At 56.9% G+C, this 25,998-nt stretch overlaps 2 protein-coding genes across 2 annotated transcripts in view; both read left to right on the forward strand.

The window, feature by feature from the left end:
• The window catches only part of OBSCN (obscurin, cytoskeletal calmodulin and titin-interacting RhoGEF), a 136,616-nt gene that overhangs the window by 50,569 nt on the left and 60,049 nt on the right, over window positions 1–25,998 (forward strand). The window contains exons 19-36 of the mRNA XM_082621777.1: window positions 94–363; window positions 1,311–1,577; window positions 1,859–2,125; window positions 2,331–2,443; window positions 2,558–2,711; window positions 3,114–3,218; window positions 3,998–4,264; window positions 4,505–4,774; window positions 4,896–5,162; window positions 5,254–5,520; window positions 5,628–5,894; window positions 6,972–7,244; window positions 7,964–8,230; window positions 8,439–8,705; window positions 10,252–10,524; window positions 10,943–11,209; window positions 12,170–12,436; window positions 25,176–25,216. Of these exons, the coding sequence (XP_082477903.1) occupies window positions 94–363; window positions 1,311–1,577; window positions 1,859–2,125; window positions 2,331–2,443; window positions 2,558–2,711; window positions 3,114–3,218; window positions 3,998–4,264; window positions 4,505–4,774; window positions 4,896–5,162; window positions 5,254–5,520; window positions 5,628–5,894; window positions 6,972–7,244; window positions 7,964–8,230; window positions 8,439–8,705; window positions 10,252–10,524; window positions 10,943–11,209; window positions 12,170–12,436; window positions 25,176–25,216 (4,169 nt within the window). The remainder of the gene's footprint in view (window positions 1–93; window positions 364–1,310; window positions 1,578–1,858; window positions 2,126–2,330; window positions 2,444–2,557; window positions 2,712–3,113; window positions 3,219–3,997; window positions 4,265–4,504; window positions 4,775–4,895; window positions 5,163–5,253; window positions 5,521–5,627; window positions 5,895–6,971; window positions 7,245–7,963; window positions 8,231–8,438; window positions 8,706–10,251; window positions 10,525–10,942; window positions 11,210–12,169; window positions 12,437–25,175; window positions 25,217–25,998) is intronic.
• On the forward strand, window positions 12,472–24,913 carry LOC309804393 (obscurin-like; the record flags this gene model as incomplete). Its single annotated transcript, XM_082621742.1, has 9 exons — window positions 12,472–12,502; window positions 12,550–12,813; window positions 13,137–13,400; window positions 15,851–16,114; window positions 16,438–16,701; window positions 19,153–19,416; window positions 19,740–20,003; window positions 21,112–21,375; window positions 24,600–24,913. 9 exons carry the CDS (start codon window positions 12,472–12,474, stop codon window positions 24,911–24,913), a joined length of 2,193 nt encoding a protein of 730 aa, XP_082477868.1.

The raw sequence follows: 25,998 nt of genomic DNA on the forward strand, positions 1-25,998 counted from the left end.
GCTGCTTCCCGAATGGGTGTACTTCCGCGGCATCTGCTAGGTGGGGGCCCCTGCCCCTCCTGCCCGCCTCTCAAGTGGAGCTCTTGTCCGCAGTCCCCCGCGTGGTCAAGTTCACGTCTGGGCTGAGCGCGGTGGTCGCGGAGGAGAGCTGCGAGGCCACCTTCCAGTGCATGGTGACTCCCAGCGATGTGGCGGTGACGTGGTTCCGGGATGGCGTCAAGCTGCAGTCCAGCGAGAAGTTTCTCATATCGCAGAAGGGTGCCAGCCACAGCCTGACTATCTCGGGCCTGGCCCTGGAGGATGCCGGCCAGATCACCGCGGAGGCTGAGGGCATCAAGACCGTGGCTGCCCTCCGGGTCCGAGGTGCGTGTGTGGGACAGCAGGAAGGGCGCACCGGCTCCTCTCAGCAGGCGCCTCCTAGTGGGCTGGCCCCAAGGTAGCATCCTGCTGCTGGCCTGTATCCAGCTCATCTGGCTGACTTCTGAGGACACAGGCTTTGTCAGCTGCAGAGAGAAGAGTAGGGTCAGACCGAGGGGCCAGGCACCTGCTCTAAAGGGGAGATGGTAAACTCCTGTAGTGCACACCTGGTCGGGGAGCGGGTGGAGGCTCAGACACTCCAGGGAGTCTTCCTAGAGGAGACGATCCTTGCTGAGCCCAAAGGATGGCAAGGTGGGAGAGACTGGAGTTGGCAGCCAGTGCAAGCAGATGCAGATGATGGGGGTGCGCTTTGCTCGCTGAAGCCAGATCGCATGGGGGAGGGCCAGAACATTGCCTGAGGGTAAGTGGGAGCCAAGCCATCTCAGGTTCTTGAGTAAGGGAGTAATGCGGGCAGATGCACTTCTGGGAGATCATGGCACAGCCCGAGACTGGGAGATTCACTCTAGCGTTTCTCTTCCTTAATGTGACGCATCCAGGGCCTAGTTAAAGCAGAGACTGTGGTGCAGCTGGTCTCGGAGCTCAGAGCCTGCCTGTCTCAGTGGCTCCCTGTGTCCCAATGCTCCTGGTCACCGGCCACACTTAGGAGTTCCAGGCCCTGGTGGGGGATTGCAGGAGTTGTTCAGAGCAGGGGAACAGGAGGTGGGAGGGGGACTGGGAAAGGAGAAGCCCCCCTGAAGTGTGGTTTCCTTCCATAAAATTGTGCCTGTGCATGTGTGCAGCTGGGCCCTGAGTATGGCCAAGGCCTTGCCTAGCTTGGAGTCAGAATGTGGCGGAGGGCAGCTCTGCTGGCTGGGGGTTGGGGCAGGGTCCCTCTGCCTTGCTTTCCTGAGAGTGGCAGTGGCTGTAATGACCTCCCTCTCCTGTGACTCCAGAGGCCCCAGTGTTGTTCAAAAAAAAGCTGGAGCCACAGACTGTGGAGGAGCGGAGCTCGGTGACCATGGAGGTGGAGCTGACGCGGCCATGGCCGGAGGTCAAGTGGACGCGCAACGCCGCGGCCCTGGTGGCAGGAGAGAATGTGGAGATCCACGCCGAGGGCTCAAGTCACCGCTTGGTTCTCCGCAGTGTGGGTTTCGCTGACCGTGGTTTCTATGGCTGCGAGACAGCGGATGATAAGACGCAGGCCAAGCTGACCGTGGAAAGTGAGCGGCTTAGGGGGCTTGGCCTAGGGGTTGGGCATCGAGGAGCTGGGGAGGGTAGGGAATCTCCCCCTGGGGGCGGGGCCCTGGAAAAGGGGGAAAAGGGAAAGAGAGAGGAAGGGGCGGACCTCCACTTGCAGGGGCCAGGGAGGTGGGGAAGGGAGTAAAGGAGAGGGCAGGCCTCCCCTTCCAGAGCACCTTGAGGCTCCCTGGGGAAGTGATGGGGGCTGGACCGAGGGCCAGGGTCTTGCTGCAGTGGCTCATCCTTCTTCTTTGTCCCATAGTGCGCCAGGTCCGGCTTGTGCGGGGCCTGCAGACAGTGGAGGTACAGGAGCAGGGCACAGCCACAATGGACGTAGAGCTGTCCCATGCTGATGTGGAGGGCAGCTGGACTCGAGATGGCCTTCGGCTCCAGCCGGGACCCACGTGCCAGCTGGTGGTGCACGGCCCCACCCATACCCTTACGCTGTCTGGGCTGCAGAGGCAGGACAGTGGCCTGGTTTCCTTCAGGGCGGAGGGTGTGCACACATCTGCGCAGCTGGTGGTCACTGGTAGGTGGACATAGGTGGGGCGGGACTCACTCCAGCGCACCTGCCCCTGTCCCCAAGGTGGCCCAGGGAGGCAGCTATGGGCAGGGATATGGAATCCTGGAGGAGGGGGGCTCATTCCTTTAACCAGCTGAGTGATTCCAACCAGCTCAGGCCCTGTCCCCACCCAGAGGCCCTGCTTCTCACCAATCCCCTCCTGTCTTTCCAGAGCTGCCTGTGAAGTTCAGCCGCCCCCTGCAGGACATGGTGGCTACGGAAAAGGACAAGGTGGTCCTGGACTGTGAGCTCTCACGCCCCAACGTGGATGTGCGCTGGTGGAAGGTGCCTGGGAACTTGGACTCCTCTGACCCCTCTTACCTCTCCCCATGGGTGGGCGGGAATGGGACCACTCTGCTGGGCAGTTCCAGCACTTGACCTGGCCTCATTCCTCCACAGGACGGTGTGGAGCTGCAGGTGAGCAAGGCAGTGGGCATGGTGGCCCAGGGGGCCTGCAGGAGTCTCATCATTCACCGGTGTGAGCTTGGGGACCAGGGCGTGTATGTGTGCGATGCCCACGACGCTCAGAGTTCTGCCTCCCTGAAGGTGCAAGGTGAGGGCTGGGGGGTGGGTGCAGGAACCTCCTGGCCCCTCACTGCGCCACCCATCCTGTACTCCCTCAGCAAGCTGGGGTCGGGGGTAGCAGTCAGATAGCTCTGCGTGTCAGGACGTAGCAGGGCCTGCTTCTTGCCCCAGACCGAGACGTCCAGATCGTGAGGCCTCTGGAGGATGTGGAAGTGATGGAGAGGGAGGGGGCCACCTTCTCCTGCGAGGTCTCCCACGATGAGGTGCCTGCCCAGTGGTTCCGGGGGGGCAGCAAGCTTCGGCCCAGTGACAATGTGCGGATCCGCCAGAAAGGTGAGGCGGGGACAGTGGGTGGGCTTCAGCAGGGCTTCTCCTCCTTCCCGCCCCCAGGCCACCCCTCCCTTTAGTGCTGAGTGGCCTTTGTTCCCAGGAAGGACATACACTCTCATCTATCGGAGGGTCCTGGTGGAAGATGCAGGGGAAATCAAATTTGTAGCACAACGTGCAGAATCACGAGCCCAGCTCCGAGTCAAAGGTAATGGCCGCTCAGGGCAGGGCATGGGCTGGCCAGCGTGTGTGTGAACGAGCTCGTGTACTGAGTCTTACAGGGCTGAAAGGCCAGCTGTCCCTGTCCTGGGGTCCCTCCTGGAATGAGGACAGCAGTGATCCAGGAGGAGGGAAAGGGGATATTCCCTCCTTGGCAGGAAGAAGGTGGTCCAGGGGAGGCAGCCTTGGGGTCTCCTTCTTTGTTTAAAACGAGGCACCAATGAATTCTCCTTCCCGGGGTTGTAGCAAGTGCTGGAGAGAAAAGGTGTGAGGCCCCGGCAGGAAGTAAGCACACAAGGCTTTACCTGGCGGCCTTGATGACAGTCAAAGTGGCTGCGGGGCACGAGGGAGAAAAGGTCTAGAAACAGGTAGGGGGCAGTGGTGTGGGGCATTTGGATGCATAAGGTGAGGGCAGGGTGCAAGGGATTCGGGGGTGTTCAGGATGAGGGTGAGGCTGTGTGGCGAGAGGACGGGTGGCGGGGGGCGCGTGGGGCAGGCATGCGCATGATGAGGCCCACTGGATGATAGCGAGTGTGGGTGTGTGCCCACTGTCCTTGTGGTCACATGTGAGCAGCAAGTCCCAGCCTAGCCCGAGGGCAACACTCAGCCTAGCTATCTGCTGGCTCTGGTGGGCGGGCCGGCATAGGCTGTTTAGCCTGAGCATGATGTCCCAGTCCAGCTGGTTGGAAGATGCACAGCCACAGCACCCAGCCCTGGGTGTTCGGGATCACTGTGCACCTGCCCTGACCCTGCTGGGTGTACCCACAGAGCTGCCAGTATCCATCCTACGCCCGCTGCGGGACAAGATCGCAATAGAGAAGCACCGTGGTGTGCTCGAGTGCCAGATGTCAAGGGCCAGTGCCCAGGTGCGGTGGTTCAAGGGCAGCGTGGAACTGCAGCCTGGGGCCAAGTATGAGATGGTCAGTGACGGCCTCTACCGCCAGCTAGTCATCAACGCCGTCCAGCCTGAGGACGAGGACACTTATACCTGTGACGCTGGCGATGTTAAGACCAGTGCCCAGTTCTTTGTGGAAGGTTCGGGCAGGGCTGGGTGGGCGGCTGTTCCTTTTTTCTGCCAGGGGAGGTGTTACAGCCTGTGGCACTTAGAGGTGGCCAGGTCTGAGAAGGACCTGACTGGGCGCGTTGGGTCACCCCAGGGAGGAAGTGAGCACGCCTGAGAGGGTTTGTTCCCAGGAAGTAACACCAACCCTGCAGGAGGGGGTGGCTGGTGATCCTCCCCCGGGACTGCCCCAGTGACTAGCCACTTGCCCACAGAGCAATCCATCACTATCGTGCGGGGCCTGCAAGATGTGACGGTGATGCAGCCTGCCCCTGCCTTGTTCGAGTGTGAGACCTCCATCCCCTCAGTGCGGCCGCCTAAGTGGCTCCTGGGGAAGACGGTGCTGCAGGCAGGGGCTGACGTGGGAATGGAACAGGAGGGTACAGTGCACCGGCTGACGCTGCGGCGTACCTGCTCCACCATGACAGGGCCGGTGCACTTCACCATTGGCAAATCACGCTCCACCGCCTGCCTGGTCGTCTCAGGTGAAAGTGCGCTGCCTGGCGGGTTGGCTGCAGGTGGAGAGGGGGCAGGGCAGGGGCAGGTGTCATGGCCTCGTGGTCTGGCCCGCTTCACCCAGTGCTTCCCTCTTTCCGTACGCCACAGATATTCCCATCGTGCTCACGCGGCCACTAGAGCCCAAGGTGGGGCGCGAGCTGCAGTCAGTAGTCCTGTCCTGTGACTTCAAGCCACCCCCCAAGACCGTGCAGTGGTACAAGGAGGAGACACCCCTGGTGCCATCTGACAAGTTCAAGATGAGGCTGGAGGGCCACATGGCAGAGCTGTGCATCCTGCGGCTCACACCCGCAGATGCTGGTGTCTACAGGTGCCATGCCGGCAGTGCCCAGAGCAGCGCTGAGGTGACTGTGGAAGGTACATAGCGAGGGGGCACAGGGCCGCCAGAGGGTCTCTAGGGGAGGCGGTGATGGCGGTCGTGCTGAGCTGCCTGGTGTGCTCCTGGCAGTGCGGGAGGTGACGGTGACGCAGCCACTGCAGGACTTGGAGGTCACGGAGGAGGGCTGTGCCTGCTTCTCCTGCGAGCTGTCCCACGAGGACGAGGAGGTGGAGTGGTCGCTCAATGGGACGCCACTGTATAACGACAGCTTCCACAAGATTACCCATGAGGGCCGCCGCCACACGCTCGTGCTGAAACAGGTCCGACGGGCTGACACAGGCACTGTATGCGCCTCCTCGCCCAAGGTTATGGCCTCGGCCCGCCTGGAGGTCAAAGGTGAGGTGTTCTTGTGGGGTCTCTGGGGACCCCTGGGATGTGCACCTGGCATCCCGAGGGCCAGAGGTGAGAGCTCGTCCCCTCAGTCGCCCACACCTTCCCTTCAGGGAAGCCGGTGGTGTTCCTGAAGGCGTTGGACGACGTGTCTGTGGAGGAGCGGGGCACGCTGGCCTTACGTTGCGAGGTCTCTGACCACCAGGCTCGTGTGGTATGGCGAAAGGATGGCATGGACTTGGGCCCCAGTGACAAGTATGAATTCCTGTGCACAGCGGGCACTCGGGGACTCGTGGTGCACAACCTGAGCAAGGACGATGCTGGCCTGTACACCTGCGACGTGGGCACTGATGAGACCCGTGCCCGTGTCAGCGTGCACGGTGCGTGCTGCAGCCGGCTCCAGATGGCGGGGCCAGGGCACTGGGGGTGTGGCTCTGGGCATGGGGGTGCCTCCGCCTGGAGGGCCCACACACTCTCCGAGACCAGGGGCTGCTCTGCTGAGTCTGGAGAGGTCAGGGCAGGCTCCTGAAGGAGCGGGCTTGACAGGGTCTTAGGAGGCCCGGGTGCAAGCAGGTGGGCCAGGGATGATGGGCAACGGAGAAAAGCTTGGGAGACTAGACTGGCCCTGCTTGATAGAGTCCCAAGGTGTAAAGGATTCTACAGAGGCTGGAAACATGCACTCTGCACCAGGGGATGTGTACGGGCAGGCACAGGGGCCACAGAGGGGCGGTCAGGAGAGCCTCCTGGAGTGGGCGAGTGGGAGAACCCGAGATGTCAGGCAGGGGGTGCCCCAGTAGGGCTCCCAGGCCATGGCACAGCCTGGTGAAGGTGGCTGTGGGCAGGCCACATGCTTTTCACATGCTCCTGCCAATCTGGGCCTGGTTCCCCAACTATAGGGTGGATGCCTGACGTCCTGTGTGCATCACTGTCCTGGCTCCACCCCCGTAGTCCTGCTCTCTCTTGTATGCATGGCAGGCCTGCTGCCCTGTGATCCCGTGGCTGGTCCCTGAGGGTCTGGCCAGTGTTTAATGAGACAGGAAAGGGACGGGAAAGGGAGGGCGGTGTGGTGAGCTTGTCCTAGAGCTGGATTGCCTCTTCATTTTGGGCGCCTGTTCTTCTTCTGGAGCATATAAGCTGGTGACAACTGTGTGTGGTGCTTATTCTCTCCACATTGTTCCATAGCAAATGCGAAGGCGGCCGCCCTGGTCATAACGCATAGCTATCAGCCATCCAAATACCAAGGTGTGGACAGCTGGAGACCAAGAGGACCTGTGCTGAGAGAGGCATCAGGCCCTCTGGGAGTGGGGTTGGGGGTGGGGTGGGAATGCAGGCTCTCTGGCTGGTCTTGCCCCTCCTGGGGTGTGGACCGGGGCTGCTACAGGCTTGTCGGTGCCTGTCTCGAGGCGCAGGCTTCCGTGGGCCTGGCTGGCGTGACGGCTGTCTCCTCTGGCCCACAGACCTGCACGTGGGCATCACCAAGAGGCTGAAGACAGTGGAGGTGATGGAGGGTGAGAGCTGCAGCTTTGAGTGCGTCCTGTCCCATGAGAACACTAGCGATGTTGCCGTATGGATAGTTGGTGGGAAAACGGTGGGCAGCTCTGGCCGCTTCTGGGCCACACGCCAGGGCCGCAAGTATACACTGGCTGTCCGAGATGCTCTGCCAAGTGACGCTGGGGAGGTGGTCTTCTCTGTGCGGGGCCTCACCTCCAAGGCCTCGCTCATCATCAGAGGTGGGTGATGGTGGCAGTGGGAACTGACTGGGTGGGGCAGGTCGGGGGTCTGTCTCCAGGGGCTGGTTTGGGAGCTGCTGAGCCTGGGCCCTCCCCAGGCAGCCTGGAGCAGGGGCCTTGGGCTTGGAAGCTGGAAGGGGGTGCATCTGGGGACTGTCTCCCCAGCCCCTGGTTGGCACCTGGAGGCATCTGTCAGAGTACTGGGGGCTTCTGGTCATCCAGGGGGCTTACTTTCTAGGATGAGGTTCTGGAGCCTTTGGGCAGAAGCAGGGTTTCTGATCTTCAGTCTGTGATTTGACTGCTGTGGTAGCTCCCAGGGTGCATGACTCGTGAAGCCAGTGAAATGGCCATTGGCATTTCTGAGCTCCTACTTCCAGCATGAGTACTTGGTGCCAGTGGGTGAAGCTCAGCCCATAGTCAGCACTGGCCCATGGCTATGCTTTGAGTCACAGGACTCTGAACAGTGCCGAGAACATGAGATTCTGTGCTTCTAATATTTCTCCCTCCCGGGGTCCTTCATGGTATTCCAGGGCTCTGAGGCCCCTGGGTCTGAGGTTCCAGAGTTGGAAGTTTTGGAGCTGTAGGTTCTGTGGTCTCAACCTTCAGAGCCTGAAGGTTCCTGAATGCCTGCTTTGCCCTCACCCCAGGCATGGCTAAGGCTGTGGCCGTGGGTAGAGCTGTGGCCATGCCTCTTGGGCCACCATCTCTGTTCTTTTCAGAGAGGCCAGCTAACATTATGAAGCCACTGGAAGACCAGCGGGCCATGCTGGGTGAGGATGTGGTGCTGAGGTGTGAGCTGTCACGGGAGGGGACCCCAGTGTGCTGGCTGAAGGACGGGAAAGCCATTCGCAAGAGTCAGAAGTATGAGCTTCTCATCGAAGGCACTCGAGCCATGCTGGTCATCCATGCAGCCTCACTCAAAGATTCTGGCGAGTACACGTGTGAGACGGAGTCTTCCAAAAGCACAGCCAGCCTCCGAGTGGAAGGTAACCCCCATGAGAGACCCTGGCACAGCCCCTGTGGCTTCTCTTCCCAGGCAGGAGCGGAGGGGCGCCCAGCAGGGAAGGGGCTCGCTCAGGTCCCTGAGGTTCTGTGGGTGGACCAGGAGAACCACCTGTGATGGGAGTGATTTCCTGTCCTGAGGGCCTACGTGGGGTCTGCACAGGCCTCTCCCTCCCATCCATTCTTTCCCAGAAAAGCCAAACCAGTTCACGGAGGAGCTGGCTGACCTGCAGGTGGAGGAGAAGGGCACAGCTGTGTTCTCCTGCAAGACGGAGCGCCCCGCGGCCTCAGTGACCTGGCGCAAGGGCCTCACAGAGCTGCAAGCCTCGGAGAAGCATGCTCCCAGCCAGGAGGGCCTGACCTTGAGGCTCACCATCAGCGCCCTGGAGAAGGCGGACACTGACACTTACACCTGTGACATCGGCCAGGCCCAGTCCCAGGCTCGGCTCCTGGTGAAAGGTTAGGCCCAGTCACCGTGCTGTTGCTCTCATTTGCACACTATATTTCAAGGCCCATGGTGTGCTCAGGTGTATGCTTTGTTTAAAGTAGACTTGGAGATGGGCAGAGATCAGAGCTCTGCCTGGCCCTAGACAAACCCAGCCTTGGTTTCCCCATCTCCAAGGGGAGTTGTCGTGGGTGGTCTTGTCTCTGGCCTTCCCAGCTGGGCCTTGTGTAAATGAGTCAGCAGCCCTCATTTATTTGTGCATTCATTTGCTGGATGAATGTTTCTGGAAACCTTCCAGCGTGTGCCCCTGCATGAGCTCTGCATGTACTTACATGCAGATGTACCGCCTCTGCTCCTGTGAAAGGAGACTCGCTCGGGGAAGTTTTCAGGTTTGAGCAGCAGTTTTCACCTGGCAGGCAGGGTGAGGGTTATCATTCTCCCACTTCACAGATAGGGAAGCTGGGCCTTTACTCGGGGTTGTTGGCTGGTTCAGGGTTGTAGGACAAGTAGGCATCAGGGCAGGGTTGAGCCCAGCCCTCCAGACCCCAGGGCCGGTGTCCAGGGTGAAGTCAGCTGGAGGTCCTTCCTGGGGGTCTCTCCACAGAAAAAACCCCAAAAGAATAACAAAGAAGCCTCACTCTTGATTTTTTTCTCTTTTTCAGTGAAATACAGTGAATCCACTGAGCTCAGTGAAAACATTTTGTTAGTTCAGTAGAAGCACCACTATCTAGTAAAGTACTGGGTTGGGCAAAATTTTCCTTCAGGTTTTTCCGTAAGACGCTACGAAAAACCCGAATGAACTTTTTGGCCAACCCAGTAGATGTTCATACTTTAAAAAAGTCAGAGTGTCCCATAATAACAACATATGGTCTTTAAAAAAATTTAAAACCCACAGACTTGTACCAGTCTAATAGTGTCAGCCAGAGCCTTTTCTTTGCGTATCAGTTCACGAATCAGAATTCCTTAGCTCTTCTTGTGCACATCGCCTTCCTGATGTGCCATCTGTGCTTTCTGGTGTGCAGTAGCTTCAAGACACCTGTGAATGCAGAAGGAATCTGGAGGCCATTCTATCTCTCTATTTATGACTTCTTCCCAAGCTTTGACCATACCTAAGACAAAAGCAAAAAATTTTTTTCTAGAGATTCACATTGTCAGTCCTCCAATGCATTCGATTTAAATGTTATCATAGCCATGCGTCTTTTTTCACGCTCGTTTCTTCTGTTAATACAAAATTTAATCGCGTTAAGTGATTTCTGTGACAGGCATAACCGGCCTAGACAGGTTAGGGAGCACAGCTTGATGGAGGGGCCTTGCTGTGGGTCACCTTGTGTGCTCTGCAGAAGGACCCCAGAGGTGGATTGGGGCTTACTGGTGGATCTAAAACAAATACTTGGACAGCTCAGCTCAGACCCACTTACTGTTTTATGTTTTGTCATTCGGAGCCCGTTAGAGTCATTTGCTCGATCTCTGTTGTGAGCCCACCCCAGGTCTTGGGGAGCACCCTGTTTCCCTTGGCAGCTGACCAGAGGGTCCCTGACATGCCCGTTTGTGTCCCTGCAGGCCAGAAAGTGCTCATCACAGAGGATCTGGAGGACTTGGAGGTGCAGGAGGGCTCCTCGGCCACCTTCTGCTGCCGTATCTCCCCTGCCGACTACAAGCCCGTCCACTGGTTCTTGGACAAAACCCCACTGTCTGCCAACGAACTCAATGAGATCGAGGTCCAGCCAGGTGGCTACCATGTGCTTACCCTGCGGCAGCTGGCCATCAAGGACTCAGGCACCATCCATTTTGAGGCAGGCGACCAGCGGACCTCAGCTTCCTTGCAGGTCACAGGTAGGCTGCATGCCCAGTGCCCAGTGCCGTGTGACTAAGCATGCAACCTCAAGACAGTGGCTTGGCCACATGCTGGGTGAGGCCCTGGGGCTCACAGAGAAGGCACCATGGACTTCCCATGGGCTGGGGCCTTGGATCCCAGGGAGCGGGGCTTGGGAGGCTCAGTGGCCCTATTTCAAGTTGCATTGTTGCACATGGTATGCAGAGGTGAACTCAAGGTCAGTGTAGAGGCTGGGCCCACCCCTCTGGTGTGTGGAGCCACACAGAGCCTGTCCTGTTCCCCCAGCAGCCCTGTCTGCAGCCCAGACTGAGGGGGGCAGGTGGACACTGACCAAGAGTGTTGCCTGGTCTGCAGTGAGACCTGGGACTTTTCCTGCAGAAGCCCCCAAGTGTCTTATACATCCCTCTCTGTCTTCAGAGAAGCCAGGTGTTTTCTCCCAGGAGCTCACAGATGCCACAGTCATGGAGGGGGAAGAGCTGACCCTGGTCTGTGAGACTGCTGCTTTAGACAACACTGTGTGCTGGACCAAGGACGGGAAGGCCCTGCGGCCATCGGCTCGGTGCCATCTGAGCTATGAGGGCCGCCGAGCCCAACTGGTCATCACTGACACCACCCTTCAGGATGGTGGGCTCTACAAGTGTGAGGCTGGGGGTGCCTGGAGCAGCTCCATTGTCAGGATCCATGGTGAGCCCCTGGAGGGGGGTGCTGGGCAGCCTCCAGCTGCACTCTGGGCACCCCTGTTTCTTGTCTGGCTAAGGGCAAAGGGGACTCCAGGACTCTATCTGACCCTCTCTGTCTCTGTCCTCTGTGTGTGTGTGGTGGGGGGCTGTTCTGAGGCTCCTCCTGTCCACCTGGATCTTTCCAGCAGTTCATCCATCTCACTCTGCTCCCTGCTGCCCGTCTCTGGGTCTCTGATGGTCCTGATAGCATCCCTCACCCTCTCTTGGTCTTCTGACCAGCAATATTTTTTTTACTTCATTCCTGACTTTGTTTTGTGTTCTGACGTCACCGTGTCTCCCTTCTCCTGGCTTGGCTCATCTCCATCTGTCTCAGTCGGCTCGGGTCCGGGTAACAAATACCACCGACTGGGTAGCATAAAAAAACATGTCTCCCGGTTTATTGTCTCCCAGTTCTGGAGACTAGAAGTCTGAGATCAAGGTGTTGGCAGGCCTGGCTTCTCCTGAGGCCTTTCTCCTTGGCGTGTAGATAGCTGTCTTCTCCCTGTATCTTCACAGTCATCCCTCTGTGTGTGTCTGTGTCCTAATCTCCTTTTCTTGTAAGGACACCAATACTGTGGGATTAAGACCCACCCTAGTGACGTAATTTTACCTCAGTCTTCTCTTTAAAGACCCCCATCTCCAAATATGGCCCCATTCTGGGTCCTGAGGGTTAGGGCTTCAACAGATGAATTTGGAGGACACAATGTAGCCCATTACACTCCACCCTTCTCTGTTTCCTGCTGTTTGGCTCACCCTCCTGGAGAGGCAGAGGTCTTGAGGTCACCGTCACTAGCCCCCAATGTAGACAGTGAGGTGGGCCTGCCTGCACCCTGCAGCTGCTGCTCTCAGCCATGCTTGACCACAGGGGAGACCCCTGTAGGAGGCAGCGGGGGGAGGGCTGAGCTGAGCTCATGCCTGTCCACAGCTCAGCCAGTGCGGTTCCAAGAGGGGCTGAAGGACGTGGAGGTGCTGGAGGGTGGTGCTACCACACTGCACTGCATCCTGTCATCGGTGGCCATGCCCGTGGAGTGGCGTCGTGGGGATGAGGTTGTGCAGCCTGGAGGCAAGTACAGCCTGCGGCAGGAGGGTACCATGCTGGAACTGCTCATCCGGGACCTGAGGCCTCAGGACAGCGGGCAGTACTCCTGCTGCTTCAGGGACCAGATGACATCGGCCAGGCTCACCGTACAGGGTGAGTATAATTACCCACTCTGCCCATGTGACCCTATGCGGCTCCATACAACCCCTTTCAACCTTTGTGGGGGGATGAAGATGATGTCTTGTGTCCATCGGACCTTGTTGCAGCCCTACCTGCTGAGTTCATAGGAAGACTGAGAAGCAAGGAGGCCACGGAAGGGACCACGGCCACGCTGCACTGCGAGCTGAGCAAGGCAGCCCCTGTGGAGTGGAGGAAGGGGCCTGAGACCCTCACAGCTGGAGACAGAGTGAGCCTGAGGCAGGATGGAGCCGTGTGTGAGCTGGAGATCCGTGGCCTGACCGTGGAGGATGCTGGGGAGTACTCGTGTGTGTGCGGTCAGGAGAGGACATCAGCCACGCTCACCGTCAGGGGTAAAGACCACATGTGACCACGTGGACTGGCATTTGGTGGCTGCCCATCACCTCTCTGCTCTCAGTTTCCTTTTCTACCCTGCTCTCTCACTATCCTTTTCCTTCCATAATTCTTGTATTGTCCCTGTCATGGTCCTTGTCTGTTGTGTGGCACATGTACAGGTTGGACCTTTAAATGTCACAGTCCACAGTGTGTACTGGGCACACCCAGCAGGTGGTCCGTGTCCAGTTAGGTTTTATATCTTCTATGAACTATCCATGTCCTGTTTCTTCTGCGTGTTCAGAGAGCGTGATAGTGTTTGTGTGTTTCCGACCATCTCCAGGCCTGCCTGCCAAGTTCACAAAGGGTCTGAGGAAGGAGGAGGCCACAGAAGGGGCCTCGGCCACGCTGCGCTGTGAGCTGAGCAAGGCAGCCCCTGTGGAGTGGAGGAAGGGGCCCGAGACCCTGAGGCCCGGGGACAGAGTGAGCCTGAGGCAGGACGGAGCCGCGTGTGAGCTGGAGATCCGTGGCCTCGTTGTGGCAGATGCCGGGGAGTACTCGTGTGTGTGCGGGCAGGAGAGAACAGTGGCCAGGCTGACGGTCAGGGGTAAAGACTGTGTGTGGCCACGTGGAGCAGTGGCTTCGTGTCTGAGGGCTTGATCACGTCCTTGAGCCCTGCCCTGTCTGTGTACAGTCTTTCGCTTCTGTGTGCATCTCCTGCATTCCTGCAGCATGAGTCTCCCAGCACCTGCTTCTGTGAGGCCCATCTCAGATAAAGAGCAGAGAATATGGTCCTCCCTGCTCTCAGGGGCTCATGCCTGAGGGAGAGAAGGAGGGCAGCCACACAGTACAAGAGTGGAAGTATGGTCCTCTTGAGGGGGCATGCCAAGAGAGAAGCTAGGAAGTCGAGCAAAGCGTGGCCCTCGAGGGTGGGATGTCGAATGGGGTGTCAAGAGGTGGAAGCTGGGACATGCATGCTGGGCCATGGGAGAGCCATGTTGGGAGGTCCTAGGTTCTGTTCTCCAGCGCCTGGTGGTTAGGAGAGGTGAGGCTGGGTATAGGGATAGGGTGGAGGTGAGGTGGGTGTGGAGGGTAAAGTGGAGGTGAGGTGGGTGTGGACAGGGCTTGACTGTGGAAGGAGAGGAAGGAGGGTCGGGAAGAGCTGCAGAGAGGAGCCGAGCCAGAGTCAGGAAAGGCAGGCGGACACCCGTGCTGGCGTTGGGCCCCCTGTCTGGCATCTGTGGCAGGTAAGCTGGCTCTAGGCAACTGACACAAAAGGGGGTCCATCAGGCATGGCGTGGCGACCTGTGGCTGGGACATGGGCTGAGAGGTCACAGTTTGAGGGTGGGGCACAGTCAACTAGAGCAGGAGGGCTGTCCCGTGGGTTTAGGGGCCAATAGGGCCCCTTCTTTGTGGGGTGGATGATGGCCAGCTGTGTGGTTATCCTTGAAGCGGGGTAGTGGGAGTCCCCTTGCATCAGAGCAGCCGACTGTGGGCATTCTGCCTGGTGTCCCCTCAGGGCCCCCCTTCCAACGGGTGCTTGTGTGGCCAGCATGGTGTCTGTGGCCCATTCCTTGTCTGCAGGCTCCAGAGTCCATCAGTCTACGTGTCCGTCTGACCTTCCCCAGCCCTGACCAGCCAATTCACAAAAGTCATGAAGCGTGAGCAGGCCATGGGAGGGGCCATGTCCACATTCACGCTGTGCTGTGAGCTGAGCAAGGCAGCCCGATGCAGTGGTGGAAGGCTCCTGAGACCCTCCGAGATGAGGACGCAAGATGGGGCTTGGCTGTGGTGTGGCTCATGGCCTGGCGATAGGTCAGCTCCCTGTGCCGGGGGTCCAGGTCCTCAGGGGCCTGCCCTAGTGAGGGCCTGGTCACTTCCTGTGGGGGTAGCAGATGGGATGGAGGATAAGGCCACCCACCATGTCCTGAGAGGGTCCTGTGAGCAGCATTGATGATGGGGTACGGGGGCATCTCAGCACAGAAGGAAGGACAGCTCAGCAGGTGCACAGAGGCCTCACATCCTGGGCCGTGTTGGGCCATGCTCACAAGACAAGGTGGACACTGAAGAGGATTCTGGAGGCTGGGCAGGGCCGTCATTTGCACAGACACTCAGATCTTTGGGGAGAGGCCAGGCCATGCCACCTTGAACTTCGTGAATGGAGTGCAGCGTCTCCAGCGCAGAGACACTGGGCACTCACACTGTTCGGACCCACCAGGAGACCACAGGGGATGTGGGCCTGGAGGCCTATTTCACAGTCAAGAGCAACTTGCATTGCACGAGGCACCACCAGTGGCCAAGGAGCGGAGGACCCAAGTTGACCAGCTGCACGCAGCCCAAGAGAGCTGCTTTTAAGAGTACGCAGGTCCCAAGGACACCTACCCCGGGACGACAGGCCAGGAGGAGGGTGACTTCGGCTTCCCTTCTAGCTGTGGTGTTGCCAGCTCTGTCAGTCCTGTTCAGTCCCAGTCATGCCGGGGCTCTGGCCCCAGCAGCAGCAGGAGTAGACAAGCGGGGAGTGCTGGTGCAAACTCGTGGGAAAGTTTAGGTAGCTCTCTTTGTGTCTCCGTCCCCAGCTATATCCCTCAAGACCATAAAATTGCTAAGCAGTGAGGCCTGGAGGGGGCCACAGCCATGGTGTGGTGTAAGCTGGGCAGCCTGGCATATAGAGTGGGGGAAGGGGTCTGGGCCCTTGAATCTGGCATCAGATACACTCTGAGGCAGGATGGGCCGTGGAAGATGCTGAGAGGACATCGCTTCTGATTCCTGTCCCTTTCCATCCGTCCTGTGGGCACTGTGGCCATTTCTATGTGTCTGTGCATGTCACGAGGTCCTCACTGAGGCTTCCATTTCCTTGCTGGTTTGTATGGAGATGGGCTCAGCCTAGTCTGTCCTCTACCCCCACGCACTGCCACCTACCCATGTGTCTGTGAGTCCAAGCTTTTGTTCCTGATTTGCTCCAAAGTGTGAGTGTTTTATTGTCAAGTGTCCACATCCTGATCCCCTCAAATTCTCCAGAGAGTCTGATGTTTTCTGTGTCACTCTGACCCTGCCCAGCCCTGCCCGCCAAGTTCACAAAGGGTCTGAGGAAGGAGGAGGCCACAGAAGGGACCACGGCCACATTGCGCTGCGAGCTGAGCAAGACGGCCCCCGTGGAGTGGAGGAAGGGACCCGAGATCCTCAGAGCCGGGGACAGAGTGAGCCTGAGGCAGGATGGAACCTTGTGTGAACTGGAGATCCGTGGCCTGACCGTGGAGGATGCTGGGGAGTACTCGTGTGTGTGCGGGCAAGAGAGGACATCAGCCACACTCACCGTCAGGGGTAAAGACCACATGTGACCACGTGGACTGACATTTGGTGGCTGCCCATCACCTCTCTGCTCTCAGTTTCCTTTTCTACTTTGCTGTCTCACTATCCTTTTCCTTCCGTAATTCTTGTATTGTCCCTGTCATGGTCCTTGTCTGTTGTGTGGCACATGTACAGGTTGGACCTTTAAATGTCACAGTCCACAGTGTGTACTGGGCACACCCAGCAGGTGGTCCGTGTCCAGTTAGGTTTTATATCTTCTGTGAACTATGCACGTCCTGTTTCTTCTGCGTGTTCAGAGAGCGTGATAGTGTTTGTGTGTTTCCGACCTTCTCCAGGCCTGCCTGCCAAGTTCACAAAGGGTCTGAGGAAGGAGGAGGCCACAGAAGGGGCCACGGCCACGCTGCGCTGTGAGCTGAGCAAGGCAGCCCCTGTGGAGTGGAGGAAGGGGCCCGAGACCCTGAGGCCCGGGGACAGAGTGAGCCTGAGGCAGGACGGAGCCACGTGTGAGCTGGAGATCAGTGGCCTGGTTGTGGCAGATGCCGGGGAGTACTTCTGCGTGTGTGGGCAGGAGAAAACCTCAGCCATGCTCACCGTCAGGGGTAAAGACTGTGTGTGGCCACGTGGAGCAGTGGCTTCGTGTCTGAGGGCTTGATCACGTCCTTGAGCCCTGCCCTGTCTGTGTACAGTCTTTCGCTTCTGTGTGCATCTCCTGCATTCCTGCAGCATGAGTCTCCCAGCACCTGCTTCTGTGAGGCCCATCTCAGACAAAGAGCAGAGAATATGGTCCTCCCTGCTCTCAGGGGCTCATGCCTGAGGGAGAGAAGGAGGGCAGCCACACAGTACAAGAGTGGAAGTATGGTCCTCTTGAGGGGGCATGCCAAGAGAGAAGCTAGGAAGTCGAGCAAAGCGTGGCCCTCGAGGGTGGGATGTCGAATGGAGTGTTAAGAGGTGGAAGCTGGGACATGCATTCTGGGCCATGGGAGAGCCATGTTGGGAGGTCCTAGGTTCTGTTCTCCAGCGCCTGGTGGTTAGGAGAGGTGAGGCTGGGTATAGGGATAGGGTGGAGGTGAGGTGGGTGTGGAGGGTAAAGTGGAGGTGAGGTGGGTGTGGACAGGGCTTGACTGTGGAAGGAGAGGAAGGAGGGTCGGGAAGAGCTGCAGAGAGGAGCCGAGCCAGAGTCAGGAAAGGCAGGCGGACACCCGTGCTGGCGTTGGGCCCCCTGTCTGGCATCTGTGGCAGGTAAGCTGGCTCTAGGCAACTGCCACAGAAGGGGGTCCGTCAGGCATGGCGTGGCGACCTGTGGCTGGGACACGGGATGAGAGGTCACAGTTTGAGGGTGGGGCACAGTCAACTAGAGCCGGAGGGCTGTCCCATGGGTTTAGGGGCCAATAGGGTCACTTCCTTTGTGGGGTGGATGACGGCCAGTTGGGTGGATATCCTTGAAGCGGGGTAGTGGGAGTCCCCTTGCATCAGAGCAGCCGACTGTGGGCATTCTGCCTGGTGTCCCCTCAGGGCCCCCCTTCCAACGGGTGCTTGTGTGGCCAGCATGGTGTCTGTGGCCCATTCCTTGTCTGCAGGCTCCAGAGTCCATCAGTCTACATGTCCGTCTGACCTTCCCCAGCCCTGACCAGCCAATTCACAAAAGTCATGAAGCGTGAGCAGGCCATGGGAGGGGCCCTGTCCACATTCACGCTGTGCTGTGAGCTGAGCAAGGCAGCCCGATGCAGTGGTGGAAGGCGCCTGAGACCCTCCGAGATGAGGACTCAAGATGGGGCTTGGCTGTGGTGTGGCTCATGGCCTGGCGATAGGTCAGCTCCCTGTGCCGGGGGTCCAGGTCCTCAGGGGCCTGCCCTAGTGAGGGCCTGGTCACTTCCTGTGGGGGTAGCAGATGGGATGGAGGATAAGGCCACCCACCATGTCCTGAGAGGGTCCTGTGAGCAGCATTGATGATGGGGTACGGGGGCATCTCAGCACAGAAGGAAGGACAGCTCAGCAGGTGCACAGAGGCCTCACATCCTGGGCCGTGATGGGCCACGCTCACAAGACAAGGTGGACACTGAAGAGGATTCTGGAGGCTGGGCAGGGCCGTCATTTGCACAGACACTCAGATCTTTGGGGAGAGGCCAGGCCATGCCACCTTGAACTTCGTGAATGGAGTGCAGCGTCTCCAGCGCAGAGACACTGGGCACTCACACTGTTCGGACCCACCAGGAGACCACAGGGGATGTGGGCCTGGAGGCCTATTTCACAGTCAAGAGCAACTTGCATTGCACGAGGCACCACCAGTGGCCAAGGAGCGGAGGACCCAAGTTGACCAGCTGCACGCAGCCCAAGAGAGCTGCTTTTAAGAGTACGCAGGTCCCAAGGACACCTACCCCGGGACGACAGGCCAGGAGGAGGGTGACTTCGGCTTCCCTTCTAGCTGTGGTGTTGCCAGCTCTGTCAGTCCTGTTCAGTCCCAGTCATGCCGGGGCTCTGGCCCCAGCAGCAGCAGGAGTAGACAAGCGGGGAGTGCTGGTGCAAACTCGTGGGAAAGTTTAGGTAGCTCTCTTTGTGTCTCCGTCCCCAGCTATATCCCTCAAGACCATAAAATTGCTAAGCAGTGAGGCCTGGAGGGGGCCACAGCCATGGTGTGGTGTAAGCTGGGCAGCCTGGCATATAGAGTGGGGGAAGGGGTCTGGGCCCTTGAATCTGGCATCAGATACACTCTGAGGCAGGATGGGCCGTGGAAGATGCTGAGAGGACATCGCTTCTGATTCCTGTCCCTTTCCATCCGTCCTGTGGGCACTGTGGCCATTTCTATGTGTCTGTGCATGTCACGAGGTCCTCACTGAGGCTTCCATTTCCTTGCTGGTTTGTATGTAGATGGGCTCAGCCTAGTCTGTCCTCTACCCCCACGCACTGCCACCTACCCATGTGTCTGTGAGTCCAAGCTTTTGTTCCTGATTTGCTCCAAAGTGTGAGTGTTTTATTGTCAAGTGTCCACATCCTGATCCCCTCAAATTCTCCAGAGAGTCTGATGTTTTCTGTGTCACTCTGACCCTGCCCAGCCCTGCCCGCCAAGTTCACAAAGGGTCTGAGGAAGGAGGAGGCCACAGAAGGGACCACGGCCACATTGCGCTGCGAGCTGAGCAAGACGGCCCCCGTGGAGTGGAGGAAGGGGCCCGAGATCCTCAGAGCCGGGGACAGAGTGAGCCTGAGGCAGGATGGAACCGTGTGTGAACTGGAGATCCGTGGCCTGACCGTGGAGGATGCTGGGGAGTACTCGTGTGTGTGCGGGCAGGAGAGGACATCAGCCACGCTCACCGTCAGGGGTAAAGACCACATGTGACCACGTGGACTGACATTTGGTGGCTGCCCATCACCTCTCTGCTCTCAGTTTCCTTTTCTACTTTGCTGTCTCACTATCCTTTTCCTTCCGTAATTCTTGTATTGTCCCTGTCATGATCCTTGTCTGTTGTGTGTCACATGTACCGGTTGGACCTTTAAATGTCACAGTCCACAGTGTGTACTGGGCACACCCAGCAGGTGGTCCATTTCCAATTAGGTTTTGTATCTTCTATGAACTATCCACGTCCTGTTTTTTCTGCGTGTTCAGAGAGCGTGATAGTGTTTGTGTGTTTCCGACCATCTCCAGGCCTGCCTGCCAAGTTCACAAAGGGTCTGAGGAAGGAGGAGGCCACAGAAGGGGCCACGGCCACGCTGCACTGTGAGCTGAGCAAGGCAGCCTCTGTGGAGTGGAGGAAGGGGCCCGAGACCCTGAGGCCCGGGGACAGAGTGAGCCTGAGGCAGGACGGAGCCGTGTGTGAGCTGGAGATCAGTGGCCTGGTTGTGGCAGATGCCGGGGAGTACTTCTGCGTGTGTGGGCAGGAGAAAACCTCAGCCATGCTCACCGTCAGGGGTAAAGACCACGTGAGGCCAAATGGACTTGTTTCCATGTCACCCCCACCCCCGTTGGATCCTGTGGCTTTCTGTATCTTTTCAACTGGATTCCCCCAGCTGTCTCATGGCTCCTGTGTCCTTGTCCAGTAGATGTCATGTCCAGTGCTTTGTGTTCTCTGTTCCCTCTGGGGCATTTGCCTCCATCACCATCTGTGCATTTGTTCACTTGTTCATACTGTGCTCTTTTGCAATTTGTGTGGTTTTTGTGGTGTTCTGGACACAGAGTCCCCTGAGAGAGTCTGATATTCTCAGTGACTTCTTAGCTTTCCTCAGCCCTGCCTGCCAAGTTCACAAAGGGTCTGGGGAATGAAGAGGCCACAGAAGGGACCATGGACATACTGTGCTGTGAGCTGAACAAGATGGCCCCTGTGGATTGGAGGAAGGGCCCCGAGACCCTCTGAGATGGAAATAGAGGGAGCCTGAGGCAGGGTGGGGCCGTTGGGAGCTGGAGATCATGGCCTGGCTATGATGGATACTGGGGAGCACTTGTGTGTATGTGGGCAGGAGAGGACCTTGGCCATGCTCACTGTCAGGGGTAAAGACCACGTGTGATCAAGCAGAGCCATGTTTTGGTGTCCAGTTATTGAGTTCATTGCATCCATCTGCATTCATTCCACGTTCTCTCCCTGTCTCGGTGCCACCCTTTTTCCATAAGGCAGTGGAATTCCTTCCACCTTCCTGGGCTGTTGTATGAACCAGAAGAAACCAGCCATTAGGCCACTTCCCACCCCTCATGTCACCACTGGTACTGTCCTGTTGTCCTGTTGGAGTCTGTGTCTTTTCCTCCATCCTGTCACGTTCTGCCCCCAAACTTCTCCAGAGAACCCGATAGTCTCCATGTCATTCTGACCCTTCTCAGCCCTGCCTGCTAGGTTAACACAAAGTATTAGGCCTGAGGAGTCCACAGAAGGGGCTGGGCTGAGGGAAGCCACCAACCACAGTGTGCCCTCGGCACACCCAGCACATGGCCCATGTGTGCTTGGGTTTTGTGTTTCCTCTGTGTTGTTCGCATCCTGCCTTTTGTGTGTGCTCACAGAGTGTGATTGTGTGTGTGTCTTTCTGACCAGCCCTGCCTGCCAAGTTCACAAAGCGTCTGAAGAATGAAGAGGCCATGGAAGGGGCTACAGCCACCCTGCGCTGTGAGCTGAGCAAGGCAGCCCCTGTGGAGTGGAGGAAGGGGCCTGAGACCCTCAAACCTGGGGACAGAGTGAGCCTGAAGCAGGACGGAGCCGTGTGTGAGCTGCAGATCCATGGCCTGGTTGTGGCAGATGCCGGGGAGTACTCGTGTGTGTGCAGGCAGGAGAGGACATCAGCCACACTGGCCATCAGGGGTAAAGACTGCATGTGGCCACCTGAATGACTTCGCGCTGCCACCTGTTCTGTGCTCTCCCAATGTCACTGTCGTCTCAGGGTTACAGTCACCGTCTGTCTGATCCATCTCACACAACGCTCTGGCCAGCCCTGTCTAGACCCCGCGGGTTCAGACCCAAGGGGCAGGTGGTGTGGGGACACCCCCAAGGAGGCATCATGGTCCAGCAGAGTTGCTCTGGGCCACTGGCATGTGGCTGGGGCTGTGGGTACGCATGGGGTCTCGACCTCAGGTATGGAGTGGAGTCATTCATGTTAGTGACGCATGTGCACAGGAAGACTGAGGTGCAGCATTGAAGGGCTCAGGGAGCAGGTGGCCAGACAGGCCAGGCCCTCCTGTGTGTGGTAACAGCATTTGATTGACCTTGGAGATTGTGTGGAGCCTCTGAAGACCTCTGTCTCAGAAAGCTTGGGCTGTATAACAAATACCACATTTAGGTGACTTACAACACATGTATTGTTTCACAGTCCTGGAGGCTGAAAGTCCAAGACCAACGTGTCTGCAGGGTTGGTTTCTTTTGAGGCTTCTTTGCTTGTCTTGTAAACAGCTGTATTCTCCCTTTATCCTCACCTGGGCATCCTCTGTGTGTTCCTGTGTTCTAATCTCCTCTTCTTATAAGGACACTTATAAGACAGATTGAATTAGTGCCCCCCCCACCTGTGACCCCATTCTATCCTTCATTACCTCTATAAAGACCTTATTTCCAAATAAATTCACATTCTGAGTTCCTGGGGGTTAAGGCTTCAACATATGAATTTGAGGGGAGACATGATTCAGTCCATAATATTCTGTCATCTTGTCTCCCAAAATGCATGTTCTTTTCACATGCAGAGTACATTTACCCCATCCCCCAAACCCAAAAGTTTTAACCCATTCCAGTGTCAAGCTAAGTCAAAAATCTAATCTAAATCTCATCTAAATCAAGTATGTGGGAGACTAGAGTTATGATTCATCCTGAGGCAAAATTCCTCTCCAGCTGTGAACCTATGAAATCAGACAAGTTACACGTTTCCAAAACACTTCAGTGGAACAGGCGTGGGATAGATATTCCCACTGCAAAAGAGAAAGATAGGAAAGAAGGAAGAGGCCACTGGTTTCACAGAAACCCAGCGTCTACTAGGACAGATTCTGTTAGATTTGAAGGCTGGAGAATGATCCTCTGGCTTAATGCTCTGTCTTCTGGGCCCACCAGAGTGGTGACCTCACCCCCTTGGCCCTGGACAGAGGTGGCGTGGCCCTCTGGGACCATGGATGCAGTGGCATCCCTGCTGACCTCTGAATTGCCATTGGGCTTATTCTTCCCAACTTTGAAGGATAGCACATGTTCCCAGCCAGATAGCTGTATTGACCCATCCTATAGAAATCCCAGCTTCCATCATTTTGTCCCTTCTGTGTCTGATTAAGTCATGGCTGGCAGTGTTTCTGCTGATATAAAATTCTCAAAAGCCTTGTTGGTCTCCTTTACAATTCACAGGAGTCCAAGCTTTCAGACAAGAGCCTTCCACACAGCCTTCCTGGATAATTCTATCTCTAGTCCTGGCTTTGCTGAGGTGGCTGATTGGATCCAGGACTCACACTCATAATCTCTTTACTGAATGATTTTCCAGCCACACCCTTGGTATTCTCTCTAGAACAGGCATTCTCATTTTTTTGCAATTTCAGTGGGCTGAAAAATTTCCAAATCCTCAACTTTTGGTTTCCCTTTGCTTAAATACTTCCTTCTTTGACATAACTCAGTTTTCTCTCACATTTTACCATAAGCAACAAGGAGCAATCAGTCTGTGTCTTCAATGCTTAGCTTACGAGTTGCCTCAGCTAAATATCCAAGTTCACTTGTAAGTTCTACCTTCCACAAAACTCTGGGACACGTTTCAGCCAAATTCTTTGCTGCTTTATTAAAGGATTGCGTTTCCTCCAGTTTCCAATAACACATTTCTCATTTCCATCTGAGGCCTCACCAGAAGCATCTTTAGCATCCATATTTCTACCCATAATCTCCTCAAGACAATCTAGATTTATCTAACATGCACCTCAGAACTCTTCCAGTTGCGACCCGTCACCCAGTTCCAAGGCCACTTCCATAATTTTAGGTATTTGTTACAGTAGCGACCCACTCCTGGTACCAAAATCTGAATGGCTTAACAACATAACAGTGGCTTTAAACATCAGAAAATTTTTTCCTCCCAGTCCTAGGAGTTGGAAGTCCGAGATCAAGGTGTGGGCAGGGCTGGTTTCCCTCGAGACCTCTCTCCTTGCCTTGTAGATGGCCATCTTCTCTCCATGTCCTCACATGGTCATCCCTCTGTGTGTGTATCTGTGTCCTAATATCCTTTCCTTACAAGGACACCAGTCATGTTGGGTTAGGTTCCACCCCAGTGACTTCCTTTTTTCTCAGTCACCCCTTTAAAGGCCACATCCCCCAATACATCTCCATTCTGTGGTCCTGGGGGTTAGGGCTCCAACATATGATTTCTGAGGGACATGATTCAGCCCACAACAGGTTGTAACCAGGGTGGGCTCTGGTCAGCTCTAACTTGTGAAGCTCACACTCTTCCTGGAGTTGGGATGGAGGAGAAGACTGCAGGTTGGAGGGCTTGGGGCGTGGTTAGAAGGCCACAGCTAGAATCCATTAGGGTCTAGGAGATCTGAGCTAGGAGAGTGCGAGTCCAGTGGGGTAAGGGAAGGAACGTGCGAGGTGGATGAGGTGGGGCCTGGTGTGGGCAGGGAAGGCATGCAGTGAGCCCAGATGTGGGCAGTGCTGGATTGACACTCTACCTGCGGTGGGGAGCACAACTGAGGGATGTCCGTGGGGCACTTGATGTCATGACTGGAAGGTGCCTTCTGAAGGTTCTCCCAGGAGAGATGTACATTGCATTGTTGCATGTGTGAGCTGGAGGAGCCTGGTTTGTACTCTGGGTGCAGACGAGGTCAGCACTTAGACAGTATAAATGGGTATAGGTAGGACAGATGTGCTCTGAGAAGACAAGAGGCCTGGATGGAACCAGTCCCCTGCCACCCTGCACCTCACTGGGCAAGAGGCAAGATGATCACACTCTCATGTATGCATTGGTCTGCCTCTTCCCATGTCCTCCACCCTTGCTGCTTCTGTTCTCATCCTGAATGTTCCGGTCATACACCCAGTCCTTTTGAGGGGTTGATGGTTTCTGTCCATCTAACCCTCTGCAGCCCTGCCTGCTCGGTTCATCCAAGATCTGAAGACCAAGGAGGCCACAGAAGGGGCCACGGCCACACTGCACTGTGAGCTGAGCAAGGCAGCCCCTGTGGAGTGGAGGAAGGGGCCCGAGACCCTGAGACCCGGGGACAGAGTGAGCCTGAGGCAGGACGGAGCCGTGTGTGAGCTGGAGATCCGTGGCCTGGTTGTGGCAGATGCCGGGGAGTACTCATGCGTATGTGGGCAGGAGAAAACCTCAGCCATGCTCACCGTCAGGGGTAAAGACCCATGTGGCCAGCAGAGCTGTGTTTTGGTGTCCAATTATTGACTTCCTGGTTTCCCCATGCACTCATCCCATCCACCCTCCTTGTCTCAATGTCACCCTCTTCCTATAACTCCATGGAATTCCTTCCTCCTTCCTGGGCTGTTGTGTGAACCATGAGAAACCAGCTCTGAGCTACTTCCCACCCCTCGTGTCACTGCAGGTTCTGTCCTGTTGTCCTGTTGGAGTCTGTTTTTTCCTCTGTCCTGTCATGTCTCCAAAGTTCTCCTGAGACTCTGATGTTCTGTGTTCATCTGACCCTGCCCAGCCCTACCTGCTGAGTTCATAGGAAGACTGCGAAGCCAGGAGGCCACAGAAGGGGCCACAGCCATGCTGCACTGTGAGCTGAGCAAGGAAGCCACTGTGGAGTGGAGGAAGGGGCCTGAGACCCTGAGACCTGGGGACAGAGTGAGCCTGAGGCAAGACGGAGCTGCGTGTGAGCTGGAGATCCGTGGCCTGACCGTGGAGGATGCTGGGGAGTACTCGTGTGTGTGCGGGCAGGAAAGGACATCAGCCACGCTCACCGTCAGGGGTAAAGACCACATGTGACCACGTGGACTGGCATTTAGTGGCTGCCCATCGCCTCTCTGCTCTCAGTTTCCTTTTCTACCCTGCTCTCTCACTATCCTTTTCCTTCCATAATTCTTTTGTTGTCCCTGTCATGGTCCTTGTCTGTTGTATGGCACATGTACAGGTTGGACCTTTAAATATCACAGTCCACAGTGTGTACTGGGCACACCCAGCAGGTGGTCCATGTCCAGTTATGTTTTGTACCTTCTATGAACTATCCACGTCCTGTTTCTTCTATGTGTTCAGAGAGCGTGATAGTGTTTGTGTGTTTCTGACCATCTCCAGGCCTGCCTGCCAAATTCACAAAGGGTCTGAGGAAGGAGGAGGCCACAGAAGGGGCCACGGCCATGCTGCACTGTGAGCTGAGCAAGGCAGCCCCTGTGGAGTGGAGGAAGGGGCCCGAGACCCTGAGGCCCGGGGACAGAGTGAGCCTGAGGCAGGACGGAGCCGTGTGTGAGCTGGAGATCCGTGACCTAGTTGTGGAAGATGCCGGGGAGTACTCGTGTGTGTGTGGTCAGGAG

Source organism: Mesoplodon mirus (genome assembly GCF_964341445.2).
Source record: "Mesoplodon mirus genome assembly, chromosome: 5".
NCBI classification, from domain to species: domain Eukaryota; kingdom Metazoa; phylum Chordata; class Mammalia; order Artiodactyla; family Ziphiidae; genus Mesoplodon; species Mesoplodon mirus.